The sequence below is a fragment of the Octopus bimaculoides genome, chromosome 23 (assembly GCF_001194135.2).
Source record: "Octopus bimaculoides isolate UCB-OBI-ISO-001 chromosome 23, ASM119413v2, whole genome shotgun sequence".
In the NCBI taxonomy this organism is placed as follows: domain Eukaryota; kingdom Metazoa; phylum Mollusca; class Cephalopoda; order Octopoda; family Octopodidae; genus Octopus; species Octopus bimaculoides.
In genome coordinates this window covers 35922861-35936681 of record NC_069003.1, presented here as the reverse complement: position 1 = coordinate 35936681, position 13821 = coordinate 35922861, and the positions used below count along the sequence as shown (strand labels likewise).

Here is a 13821-nt window from a genome sequence, read left to right as displayed (position 1 = left end):
AAAAACTCAACTGTGAGTATTTTTCTAAGATTGTTAACAGATACTATATTCTTTTGCCCAATTTTTGGTGTAAAAAAATATATTTAAATATATATATATATATATATATATATTATGTGTGTGTGTACAGGACCAAGTAGCTAAAATTGAGACAGTTTCAATACTGTATCCTTTAATAATTATCGTGAATTAAGAACTGTTTTGCATGACATAAGTTGTTAACTCGATTATATTGGGTTGTTGTGGGATTGCGGAATCATTGTGACGAAATGTTATTAACGAAACGAGCCACATCCTAGCCTTAGATATATCACTGCTGAATAGGATATGCAAAGGTAGCAGCAATTTACCGTACTTTGACTAAACTTTAGGCGACAGGAGATTTTCTGCATTCACCTCACGATACTTGCAGCGATCACAAATATATTCATCTCTTTCTAGCTGGTTGAAAACCAATTTATTGCAGCAAAACCTTCCACCAGGCTGAAAAACAAAACCTGCGTGAACAGGCGGATGATTGCTTAGGACTGGTTAAAATGACTTAGACATGATGTGATGCGTTCGCAAGCATCGAAGCATCCTCACAGCACAGTTCTAAAGCTATTAGCGCTGACAGAGATCCAAAGCTTCTCGTCTGCACATGGCAAGAAAAGTGAAAATCTCGATCAACTACAAAAGTTCGTGGTCGACCAAATCACCAATCGTCAAATCTGTCGGGATATTGCAAGAAGTTCTTATTGTCTTGCAAAATATGAACACGATTTCGGTGATGGTGTTTTGAACCATTGCAAGAACGGTCAGTAATATCACTTAATTCCGGAAAAGCAGATTTTAACACTGTCTCAGCTGATGCGAAGATTATTAAACATTATGATTCGACTTTATTTACAATGGACGGATAGGTGTTCTCACCTTGTTTGTTGTTTCCACAACGTTTCGGCTGATGTGCTCTGCGGCTTTCATCAGTTGGTCTGGTGGGATTTCGAGCCCAACCTTTTATTTGACTAAGAAACAATCTACTATGCAATAACTACCCAGAAAACATACTCTCCACTCCAACTGGGAAGAGGAGAGAAGAGGAAACCCATGAACTGACCACTGTCTGTCTATTCTGTTGAAGGCCACTTGGAAAAGATATGAAAGAGATGCGGTCCTTATGACATCAGGACAATATTCAGAAGTAATACAACACTTCGCAAATATTTCCTTCGACTAAACCCTCCTATAGAAGAGAATATGACCAAAAACTGTGTGTACTCCATCCTATGCATTTTCGGTAGGTTACCCAAAGGCGAAACATGTCGCCCCTTTAAAATAAATGTAGAGGAACATCGTAAAGTTGTGACACGAGAGGAAAAATCGGGTATAGCTGATAATGTATGGAAAAAAAGGAGAACAATAACCTCCTAAGCAGACCTGGTGCAGATATGAATTTAATATGGGAACCGGTATTAAGAAAAGATAAAAATATTAGGTTTATAACCCCACCCCTTCCAAAATATAGCCGTGAGTAGGAAGACCATGTTCGAATAAATCTATGGTGAATGATATTCGAGACATGACCGTCCCTCCTTTTCTACTATGTACAGTGAACTTTGGATCTCATTCAACGTAGTAGTGTGTGCTTTGCTAGTTCTAGCGGATCAAGCGATTTGTGTAGAGATGCTCTCAGTCCGTACGTCTGTTTAGGACGGAAATTATGTAGTATGCGTGTTGTGTCCATGTATGTGTCGTATGCTTGTTCTGTGTGCTATTGCTGTTAAGTCTTCGGTCGGCTGTACTCAAGTAGACAAAGATATTAAAGCCAAGTTAGTCTAGACTTGTCATGATTATCCCGTCTTTTTTTCTATGTGCAAAAATCACAAGACCGCATTACTCAACGTATCCTTCTTAATGACGATAAAGTTTGACGTAGCAAATCCAGCTATCATGTAGCGGTCTCCGCCGCTGGATCATGCATACATATGCATGTCTCATGTATGTTTAAGACAATATGGTGTGATTTTAGAGAGACTAGCTATTATTTCTAACAATTCGAGTGATCAGACAAAGACTTTTTTCTCTGGTTTGAAGCATTAGTTATTCCTTCATGTAAACTACAACAAGGACTTGTTTTATGGTCAAGTATTCGCGGTCTCAATTTTCGCCAGGGGACCCTTCTTCTTTGTTTTAACATTAACGACCACTGTTCCTTTGAAAACAAAAAGCAAACAACACGGTAGCATCTTTCCTTTACGGAAAGTATAACAACAGTTTCCTCCCCATAATTTCTCCGTTTGTTGAAGCTTTCTCTACTGTTTGGAAAAGGATGTCATTCTCCCCAGCAAACGGATTGTTTTTATTTTGGTATCTTTCCGAGCCATGTTGTACTTATTGCCTTCTTCAAATTAACTGAAACCAGATTTTGCAAATACGTCCAAATCGTTTATGTGTAAAAATATGCTAAAAATTTCTTTTATCTTCTTCACTTGAATCTTCATCATGACAAAGAAACTGAGGAGAGATAATATCATATTCTGATTCTCTGCTGTTCTCACACCATCTTTTACTTCAGCTTCATTTCATTCAAGAATCTCATGGGACTCATTTCCGTTTTCAACACTCTCCCTTCCCTGCGCTCTACATTGTATACATATTACTGTTTACAGTCGCGTTTTCAAAGGTGAAATTAATAAAACCATATCCGGGGCCTACCATGTTGCAAGAGCGACTAACTTGGTTTTAATCAACACTGAAGAAGAATTTCTCTCGATTGATGTAAAAAAAATAATAATAAATTACGGAGGTCTACTGGCATAGCAAATGTGTTGATCTGAGTTGGTATGCTGAAACTAAAGAGTCAATTAAAGTGATCCGCTCATCAATGTAAGATCGTTGGTTCAGTTCCCAGAACCAGCTGGTGATTTTGTGTCCTTCTTGGGCAAAGAATTTCCTTCCATGTTGCTCCAACCACTTAGCCAGAAATGAACACATCTACTGCAGGCTGATGCTTTGCAGATTATGAACCAAAATTCTTACAAAGCAAGATGAAGTGGCACAGTGGATGGTTCTTTGACATTGTAGGGATGGATGTGCCAATATGGTAACTGAAACAGCTGTGGATTGGATCAAATCTGAAAATAGCTTGACATATATAATTACATTTTGAGTTCAAATCTTGTTATAGTTACATTTCATCCCCCTTGGGGTTGATAGAATATGTACTCAAGTTGGAAATCATTATTCCTCATTTTTTTCTAGCAATCTGTGACATATATATCAATAAATAATCATTCTGATAATCAACATTATTATTATTATTGTTCTTTTTAGGAAGAACTATCTGATCCATCAATTAGAGGAGAAGGAAGAAAGTTGAAGAAATTGGATCATGCCTATGATAACAATGGTTTCGCAGAGTACTCAGAAATTAGCCATAAAGACATTGGTAGTCACCCAAAAGTGAACCCTTCACCCAAAGATGAAGATATGTTAAGGAATGGCTGCTCCAGGTCAACATACGTGCCATTGCTTGTTTTATTCCTCGTTTCAGTGATTGCTACGGCAGCTGCTTTAGCAGTGATAATGACTGATAAAGGTATGTATACATTTTAAACATGTTTGTTGTTGTTGTTGTTTAGATATATGAGAGGGTACTGAACAGTTCCTGGCTTTGGGTTAAAGAAAAAGGATCAGTTAATTACGATTTTATTCATCATATTCCCCTCCTCTCAGATTCACACACTTATTGCAGTGGTCCTTCAGTTTTTCTATAAGCTTTGTGAAAGAACTTGGAAAATTGGACCTCCACCTAGGCCTTTCATGATACCCTTAAAGTCAGGAACTTTTCAGCACCCTCTTGTAGATTAACCCTGACTGAGAAAAGCTCTGATTAAAGCTTCCAGTGTGTATCTAGTATCCTTCCATTTTTAAGATGGTGGGTTGTAATTTGAAGGTAGTTTGACTGCTATGTCTAGCAGGTTGAGAAACCATGTAAAGCTATCTCCGCTCTTTATTGTTGCTGTTTTATCTTTATGGAATATTATATGAAATAATATGATGACTGGCCTTATTTCCTTATAAAGTTCATCATATGCACCAGAGTGGTAGCTGACAAACTGACTGACTTACTGTAAAATCTGTGGGTCTCCCAAGCAACAACGGTAATATAGGGCTACTTAGCAACAGCAACACGGTTTATATTTCTTTTTCTGGTGTCAACTTTACTTATACAGTTTTCTGTTTCTTTTTTTCTCTAGATGAAGAAAAACCCAAGTTTTTTGGATATACTGTATTAAACCAAACCTGGAAAGCAACCTATTTCAACCATTCTACTGCAGATTACCACCAGCTTGTGCAGGAATTCACCATGAAAGTATGTTAGACAATTTCTTTCATGTGACCTTAAATTTAAAGCTTTGTAACAGAAGTTATGATTGTGAAATATCTTAACATATCTTGCAATGAAATATGTGAACTAAATGCACTCGAAATATCAATGTTTGGTTTGACTTTAGTATTATTATTATTATTGTTCAGTAGTTTTATTTTTATAACGTGCTTTCACTTCACTACCGAGCGCAGCTCTGTGCGCCTTGGGTTATTATTATTATTATTATCATTATTATTATCAAGGTGGTGAGCTGGCACAATCATTAGCATGCTGGATGAAATGCCTGGTGGTATTTTGCCCATTGTTACATTCTGAGTTCAAATCCCGCCACCGTTGACTTTGCCTTTCATCCTTTTGGAGTTGATAAATTAAGTTCCAGTTGAACACAGGGGTCAATGTAATTGACTAGTCCCCTCCCCAAAATTTCAGGCCTTATGCTTATAGTAGAAAGGATTCTTCTTCTTCTTCTTCTCATCATCATCAGTTGATACTGTAATGATTATTCATTTGTTCTATTTTATTCAGATGGACCTGCTTTTCAAGAATAGTTCCTTCGCAGCTGACTATAATCGAACTGAAATTCTAACTGTTAGGTTTGTATCACAAAACAATTTCCTCCTCCTCCTCACTTTGTTGAAGACATATAGCATATCTTTTGATATATAGCATGGCTGTTTGTTCTGTACTTTTTCTGTCATTATGTGTGAAGACTGCCAAAAGTTACCTCTTCTGTAAAGTTACCGTTCAATAAAAACAAACATTTATATTCAGTGAATATTTAAAATTCTTTGAAGAATTTTTTTTTTTTGTGGACATCAGAAATTTGAAAGTTTGCCTGTTGCTGAACCATTTTATGAGCATTCATTTTAGTTGCCCATCATTCATTATAGATACATGTATTCTTATCAATCACCATGGATAATTTTATGATTATCAATTACCATGGATAACTTCATGTTTATCAATCTATATTTATGCAAATATCTACATAATTCTCAACAACAATTCTGTTCTCATTACAGGCCAGGAAGTGTGATTATCCTATATCGAATAATCCTGAACACTATAACGAAACAATTTAATAATCTGCTTACCTTAATCCAAAAGTTTTTTCCTGATAGCGACATTTCTATTGATGGTAAGCTTTGAATTTCAGCTTATTTATTTGAATTTTCTGTGATAGTTGTGTTGTTGTTGTTGTCGGTGGTAAGATTTGTGGGGAAGAAAGTGATTGCAGTTTTATAGTGGACAGATCTATGGCCTGAATATGATTTCCAAACATTTTGGAGCAGTAACTAAATATGCTGTACTTCACTTCAGTCAAGTGAAACATTGCACACTTTGTATGATATTGTATGGTATTCGAGCTGTTCACAACAGGTTAGATACGTAGTATGTTAGAACAGGTTAATTGTGGCTGCTAAATTTGGGAAAAAAAGATATGTAGAAAGTTCAGTAGATGTATGGTGTGTACCATCTGCTAAACTGTGAAGAGTATTGCTTTGATTGTCCATACAATAATGCTTTTAGGTGGTGAGCAAAGTTATTACTTGCTAATTCAACTCGTCTTGCTTAACTTTTTAGCATTTAATCCAGCCATATTTGGCCCAAATGTTCTACTTGTGTTATGTTAAAACTGACCAGATCCAGCCTCTCACACCTACCCTACAATGTCATTCTCAAAATATACAAACACACCATTGAAATCTCAAAGTTACAGGATAATGTATGTTAAATGTAATGCTTATTTATTCCCATTGTTCTGAATTAATCAAAGAAATCTGAATGTTAAAGGGTTAAATAAACTCACAAGATGGCAGTAGCCTATCTAGGATGGTAGGTTCAATCTTCTAAGCATGACTCTTTTATTTATATTACTGTGCTGTAAAATGTTGTCGGAATTCATATCAAACAACTAAAACTATGGAAAATGTATTAGAAATAAAGATTCAGATGCAGTCAAAGGAAATGTGTAAATACAACAATCAAGATAAAAGGGAATCGTTTGGTGATTGATGATGGAACAGGTAGAATGAAATGTCAACTGAAATCAGTGGAGGTTAATATGTAAAATAATTCTTTTTTTTTTTCGACTGTTTGTTGGTTGTCTTTGTGGAGGATTTTCTCTCTGAATCTTTTATTTCATCTTACAGGTCAGTTTACCACACTCAGTACAAACTATCCAACAACACCAGTAGTGCCAACAACAACAACAACAACAACAACAGAAATGCCAACAACAAAATCGACAACAACAGAAGTGCCAACAACAACAACAAAATCGACAACAACATCAACAACAGAAGTGCCAACAACAACATCAACAACAGAAGTGCCAACAACAACAACAACAACAGAAGTGCCAACAACAACATCAACAACAGAAGTGCCAACAACAACAACAACAACAGAAGTGCCAACAACAACAACAACAACAGAAGTGCCAACAACAACAATAACAACAGAAGTGCCAACAACATCAATAACAACAAAAGAAGTGCCAACAACAAAAACAACAACAACAGAAGTGCCAACAACAACAACAACATCAAAATTAACAACAACTACAGGTATAAAGGGTAGAAAATGTTTCATTGTCATAAATCTCACCTTCCTCTCATCTCTTTGTTTTTCTTTTATCCATATGTCATCTGCTTCTTAACTTTCTAACCAATTCTAAACATTAGATTCCTATTTAAACCCAAATTTCAACCCATTATCCCAAGAATTCCTCATTGTTCAAAAATCTCCATACATTATTTAAACTTTCCAATTAATTCCATTACTCAACCTCACTCATGTTCAGTTTTAGTCATGGCTTCTCTTTCTGTCTATATTATTCCATTTTCACTTTATATAAACAAAAACACAACACACGCCAAACCTGCTTTGACACCATGGACACAGGTCTTGAAAGCATCCTTGATTAGAGACAAGCTGTGTGGCTATCTGAACAACAGTCAAATGGTGGTGATGATGGTAATACTTGAAATAAAACCTCATTCTCTTTTGCTTTATCTTACCTTATTTTTTTTATAGGCCTCCCCTAACAACTTCTGAAACCGTCCCCTTATATATCCCTACTATCATTATTTCTCAACTTCAAATCAGTATAGCTTTACCCTAGAATGTATCATCCTTCCCCAATATATGTCCAAAGCTTGATGGTTTCCAACATATATCTGTCCATATTCTTTAATGTTTTTTTTTCATTTTATCAATGTTTCTGCTAAGTTAATATTTCTCATTCAATACATCATACTAAACTGAATTGTTGAAATCTGCCAACTACATTTTCTAAACTCCTTTATATCTTTGACAGACAACTGTTTCCCACTGAAGTTCCAGAAATGTCTTGATGCTGGCTATTCTCGAACCATGTTCCCAAATTTCAAAGATGAAACTGCTGAAGAAGCCATAATATCATTTAATACTTCTGCACTTCCCATCATAAACAGTGGTTGTTCTCCCCTCAGTTTACATTATATGTGTGGTTTGTTGTTCCCAAAATGTGAAAATGGTCAAGCAAAATTTTCTTGCAAGTCCACTTGTCTTGGTAAGTCAGCAATATCTTGTTGAAGTTGTTTCATTAATTATTTCACTTGCTAATTATTTTGATTATGATGATTGTAAAGAATTTTCTGGGGTAAAGCTAAGAACTTAAATGTGTTCTGTTGTTTCTGGGAGATAAAATAAAGGAAGTAAATGCTGGAAGAGTTTACGTGATGAGTCAAAGAGAAGGTTGGTGAAATTTGGAATTTAGGATAAAGTAATTAGGTGTGATGTAGTGCCTAGAACAGGGATTTCCAAAACAGGTAGCTATTGGATTAGCTTATTGGATTGCTTGTGTCATGGGCACTAAAGTGTAAGGGAGTTTCTGGAAGAAATCAGGAGATAATGCTTAGTTTTGGTGCATTTCCTTTGTTTATCAACATGAGAATATTAAGCAGAACTGATTGAATTCAAACATTAATTACTCACTCAAAATATGCACAGTGTTGCCTGAACCATCATGTTTTAAATTCACAAATCTATTACCTCTTTCTCTCTCTTTTTTTTTTTTTCTTATACCAGCCATAGAAAAGAACTGTGGTAAAAATGCAACTCTCCTGCCATGTGAACATTTGACTGATGATGAGATGTACTGTTTCCTACCTGAACCACACACCACTGCATCAAGTACGTCTTCCTTCCCCAGCTGCTCAGCCCTAACTTAAATTATTTCATGTAATGAAACCCTACCATCATTGTTGCAGTATGTCCCAAAGACTTGTTATTTTTTACAATTTCACTTGACAGGTGGCCACTTTGATGTCTTGGCAGAAAGATGGTATTACTAATTGGATCACATCATTATATTACCTTTAATTATTTTATTGACTATAGGACAGTGAAAGAAACTAGGGTTGACATTGGGGATATCTACCATAGAACACGTCTATACTGACCAGTATTCTTATAATTGCCGGGATCATTAGATGAAACTAATTGTTGTTTAACCCCAGGTCATCTATCATCAACATGTAACCAAAATTGCTCTAGTTGTCTCTATCCAAAAGTTTTTTTTTTGTAGTTTATCTAGGATTACATTTTGTAATGATTCTTTAGAATATAAAATATAATTTAAGGGGAATTTGTATAGATTTGTATGCTATCTCAGTCTCTGAAGATAAATTGAGAATAGTCTGATAATTTAATAAATCTACTTGTTCAAAATAGCCTTTATAAAAGTACATTCTATCAAACATTGTTTGATATTTTTCATTGTTTTTGTTTTAAATATATTTTCAAACTAATTTAAGCAATTGGTTTCAATTAATTTGTGCCAAAGAATGAAATTACAAGTATCTCCTCTAACCATACACTATTGTGGTAGCTTTAGATGTGACAAGAGAGGATATTAACACTTAATGGCCCTATGGTGATATTGTTGTTAAATAAAATATTGTTTTCTTTATGCTTTAATTTTTTTCCTTTTTCAGGTAGCATCAGACCCTCCAGCGTTCGCCATCAAACAACAGCAACAGATGTTACATGGACGACAACACAAACAAATGGTAAACTACTTATATTTTCCTATATTCATCCTCTGTCTCTTCATGCATCTCCTGGCTAAGTTTAACATGGCCCACGCTTGGTTTCTAAATACACCAATTGTTTTAAGAGAAATTATTGCTACCCAAGCTGTTAGGATTTTGAATTACTGCAAACCAAGTTGTATAGGAACAATTTTTTCTGACTTGTCATACAAACTTTGCTGTTTCCCGGGAAGATATCTCTATTACTCACTTGATATACCTGGAAATAGCAATTATGGAAAAGAACACTCCAGCACTATATGGCTGGGGTCTTTTATAATTGTGAAGTGTTTCATTTAGCTAAGAGTAGTGGGCTGAAATCCATACATCGGCGACTTGGTGAGAGACTGATCTTTGTCCAGGGGAAGTTAGGAATCTCTAAAGTTCTAAATACCATCAGCATATGAATATATTTAAGCGACTCCTCTTGACTGATCTGTCAAAGATCAATTGTACTTTCTAATTTGGACTTTCTCTAACATGTTGCTTAAATAATATTTGAATTAACAATTGAAACTGAATTGTTTAAATCTGCCAACTACATTTTCTAAACTCTTTTATATCTTTGACAGACAACTGTTTCCCACTGAAGTTCCAGAAATGTCTTGATGCTGGCTACTCTCGAACCATGTTCCCAAATATCAAAGATGAAACTGCTGAAGAAGCCATAATATCATTTAATACTTCTGCACTTCCCATCATAAACAGTGGTTGTTCTTCCCTCAGTTTACATTATATGTGTGGTTTGTTGTTCCCAAAATGTGAAAATGGTCAAGCAAAATTTTCTTGCAAGTCCACTTGTCTTGGTAAGTCAGCAATATCTTGTTCATGCTCTCTCTTTCCTCTTTTCCTTTCCCCCACCTTCCCTCTCTTTAAAGATCTGGTATGGTGCACCAATATCCCTCACTGGCACCTTAGATTCTTTGTTGTCATTATTGTCCTTGCCATCATTACCACTGCTGCTATTGCTGCCATTTTTACATCCATTTTCTCATGCTTGCATCTGTCAGACAGAATTTGTCATGGCAGAATTTCAATGTCTTTGTTTGTTGGTCTGGAGCCGTTACAGGAGACCCTTGTTCCAGGCAACTACAGAATGGGACTGCACCTGAAACCATTCATCCAAAATATAAAGACCACCTGATTAGTTGGCATGAAGTTACCACTCCAACCTCTGCTCTACAAATATACGGTATCCTTATTCCACCAATTCTACAGGTATTGGAGGGTCCTTTAACTCCAACTCACTTATCTCTGCTTCTCTCATCCCCACCATAATACCCTCCTCCAATCCCTATTCTAATCACTAGTTTCAGTCCTGTGTTGTGGGTCTGTCAACCTTCTGGAAATGGAGCCCTTGCTTGTATTTTTCCTGCAGTTGTCAACTTGTAGCTGTTGAAGAAGAGCATCAGTTACATTGATCTTACTGGTCAAGGTGGTCTTGTGCTGCTGGCCATGTGCTTTGAAACAACAGATCAGTCATTAATATATCAGACTCACTTGGTTCTTTACAGGATTTCTGGTCCAATCCATGTTCTTCTACAATCCATTTCTACATGCATACATTTCAAACATTCCTTCAATCTATAAATTGAATTTTTTAACTATATTTTATTTTATTTTATTTTTATGCTAAATATTTAAGGCTGCATTTTGGGGCAAAAACGCTCAAAAGGTGCAATAAACAAAACAAATATTTAGGCATATTTTTTAATCTTTTGATGATTGTTTTCTTTTTTTTTTTTTTAAACTATTAGCTGTTCAAAAGGGCTGTGGCTCTAACAGTACAATTATTGATTGTGAAAACTTGTCTGACAGTGAAGAACATTGTTTCCTTCCTGTGTCTTCTACAACAACTCCAGGTAACCAATTTTATGTATCTACTTACAATCATGAATACATATAAATAGTTATAAACTATTAAACTGTTGTATGTTCTGAATGCTGCTGACTGTCTGATGAATGGAGTCAGGAAACTCTGAGTTAATAGTTTATAAAGTTTTTCAGCTTCAATAAAATAAAATAATATATATATATATATACACATACACATACCTACTTATACCTATAATTCATATATGTCACTGCTGTTATGCAAAAATGTCATTAGTCCAAAATGTTGCTTTTTCAGAAACAAAAAAACAAAACAAAAAAAAGTTTCACCATTCTATAGCAAAAGCATTTTAATACACTTTGACGATTTCTGTTATCTTGGCATCTGAAGCAGCTGGAGAGGCAATAGTTTGATCAAGATTAGTGGCTACTGCAAGCAAAAAGAGATATTGAAAAAAATGCATTTGGTCAAATTTGGACATATGACAGTTCAAAATAATAGCAATGATATATATATACATATATTTACGTATATAGAGGCAATTATGCAGATAAACAAATTAGATATATTAAATATACTAGTTTGGATATGAAGCAAAATATGTATACATGAAAAATGAGAGAAAGCAAAAGGTGGAGACTTTCAAATGAAGGATTTCTAAGTATAGATATCTAGAGATTTATATTAATACATCTAACTTACACAGAGTACAAATGACAGAGGCAATTAAAGGGGTGAAAGAAAGGTGTTATAAGTCCAACAGTTGTTTCTGGGGGCTTGGAGATCCATAATAATGTTGGTAGATGTGGTCGATCACAATATGTGGCCATAGGGGATACAATCAACATAGGATAAAATGAGCCTCTGTCATCAGGGTAGAGAAGATTTTACATTTCAGATCTTAATGTAGAGAAGTTCCAGGATGGAATGATTAAATGTGGAGAGCTAGCTGTATTAGAGGGGAGCAGTGGGAAGGTTGGCAGGGTTATGGGGGTTAAGACGGGGAATAGTGAGAGGAGATAAGAGAGCTAGTTCAGGAAGAGGGAGGGGGTTATCATATGTCGTAAATCTTTTTCAAAATTAGCCAGTGGGATATTCTTTGTAGATGTGCCCAACAATTGCTTATCCATGGATGTGATTTATAGGTAGCGCTCCACTGAGCAAAGGGGATATAGTCCCCAGAAGAGATCCAGGAATTCTCAGTATAGAAGACATTTAGTAATGCTTAAGAAAATTCAAACTAAGACTTCAAAGTCTTTACAGGGGATTGATTGCAGGTGTGCAACATTTTCAGGGTTTTGTTTCCTCCAAGAGACTTTTTATTGTCTAGATAGCTAACAAGGGTAGCTTTCTGAGCAGCTGAAGGCTTATTTGAGAAGACCATTATGAATATCAGTGGCCCTAAGAGAGTGCGTCGGGGAACACCTCTCACTATTTGTGTTTCCTTAGAGGTGGTTCCATTGGCCACCATTGCTTGACTTCCATCTTTTAGAAAGTCATGTAGCCACTCTCCAAGTTTTCCAACTATGCTGAGATCATGAAGGCTTGTGACATATCATGCCATGGTTGACTTTATCAAGGCTTTTGCAAAGTCGAGATATATCATGATGTGTGTGTGTGTGTGTATGTGTGTGTTCTTTTGTTCTCGTATTAGCAATTTCTGTTCTTATGTTTCCTTTAGTTTTACGATGTATGTATTTGTGTATATTTTCACAATTATATAACAGCTTACTTTTTCTTGCAAGATTATCAGTAATAAATGTGTTGTCCAAAGACGATACAATCTAAAATCAAAATCTGTAACTTTTTCTCTTCTCTCTTCTCTCCATTCTCTCCCCCACCCCACATGTTGTTGCTTTTCCCTCTCTCTTCTTTCCCCCAATCAGTCAATTGTGGTGATAGTGTTGTCAAAGGAATTGGTTTTGTTTATCTCTGAATGTTTTTTCATTCTTCAGTTCCTGCCAGGTCTACCTACCCTGTTCATCAGACAACACTAACTACACACAAAACTACAGATGTAAATGGTAAATTATACTTTTATTTTTCTAGATCATCATCATCATTGTCATTGTCACATCATTGTCATTGTGGGTTGTAAGTTATTTCAATGGATTTCTAAGATATTAGGCCAGACTATGTTTTGAGGTGTTATCAGTAAAGAATATACAAATGTTCATTGCACCAACTGCAGCCAATGCAGTGTAATCATGTCTGTGACCATGTTGCCGTTGCTGCAATGAACATTTTGACACCAAATAATAAACGTTTAAAGGAAATTAACAGCCAACTACATTTTCTAAACTCTTTTATATCTTTGACAGACAACTGTTTCCCACTGAAGTTCCAGAAATGTCTTGATGCTGGCTATTCTCGAACCATGTTCCCAAATTTCAAAGATGAAACTGCTGAAGAAGCCATAATATCATTTAATACTTCTGCACTTCCCATCATAAACAGTGGTTGTTCTCCCCTCAGTTTACATTATATGTGTGGTTTGTTGTTCCCAAAATGTGAAAATGGTCAAGCAAAATTTTCTT

The 13821-nt window shown here is 35.6% G+C and overlaps 1 protein-coding gene across 1 annotated transcript in view; it reads left to right on the top strand.

Annotated features, from left to right (window-relative positions):
• The window catches only part of LOC106874472 (uncharacterized), a 55944-nt gene that overhangs the window by 667 nt on the left and 41456 nt on the right, over nucleotides 1-13821 (top strand). Inside the window, exons 2-13 of the mRNA XM_052975965.1 lie at nucleotides 3313-3577; nucleotides 4239-4354; nucleotides 4898-4965; nucleotides 5395-5510; nucleotides 6526-6942; nucleotides 7695-7928; nucleotides 8447-8551; nucleotides 9355-9429; nucleotides 10023-10256; nucleotides 11208-11312; nucleotides 13240-13308; nucleotides 13606-13815. Coding sequence (XP_052831925.1) covers nucleotides 3313-3577; nucleotides 4239-4354; nucleotides 4898-4965; nucleotides 5395-5510; nucleotides 6526-6942; nucleotides 7695-7928; nucleotides 8447-8551; nucleotides 9355-9429; nucleotides 10023-10256; nucleotides 11208-11312; nucleotides 13240-13308; nucleotides 13606-13815 — 2014 coding nt within the window. The remainder of the gene's footprint in view (nucleotides 1-3312; nucleotides 3578-4238; nucleotides 4355-4897; nucleotides 4966-5394; nucleotides 5511-6525; nucleotides 6943-7694; nucleotides 7929-8446; nucleotides 8552-9354; nucleotides 9430-10022; nucleotides 10257-11207; nucleotides 11313-13239; nucleotides 13309-13605; nucleotides 13816-13821) is intronic.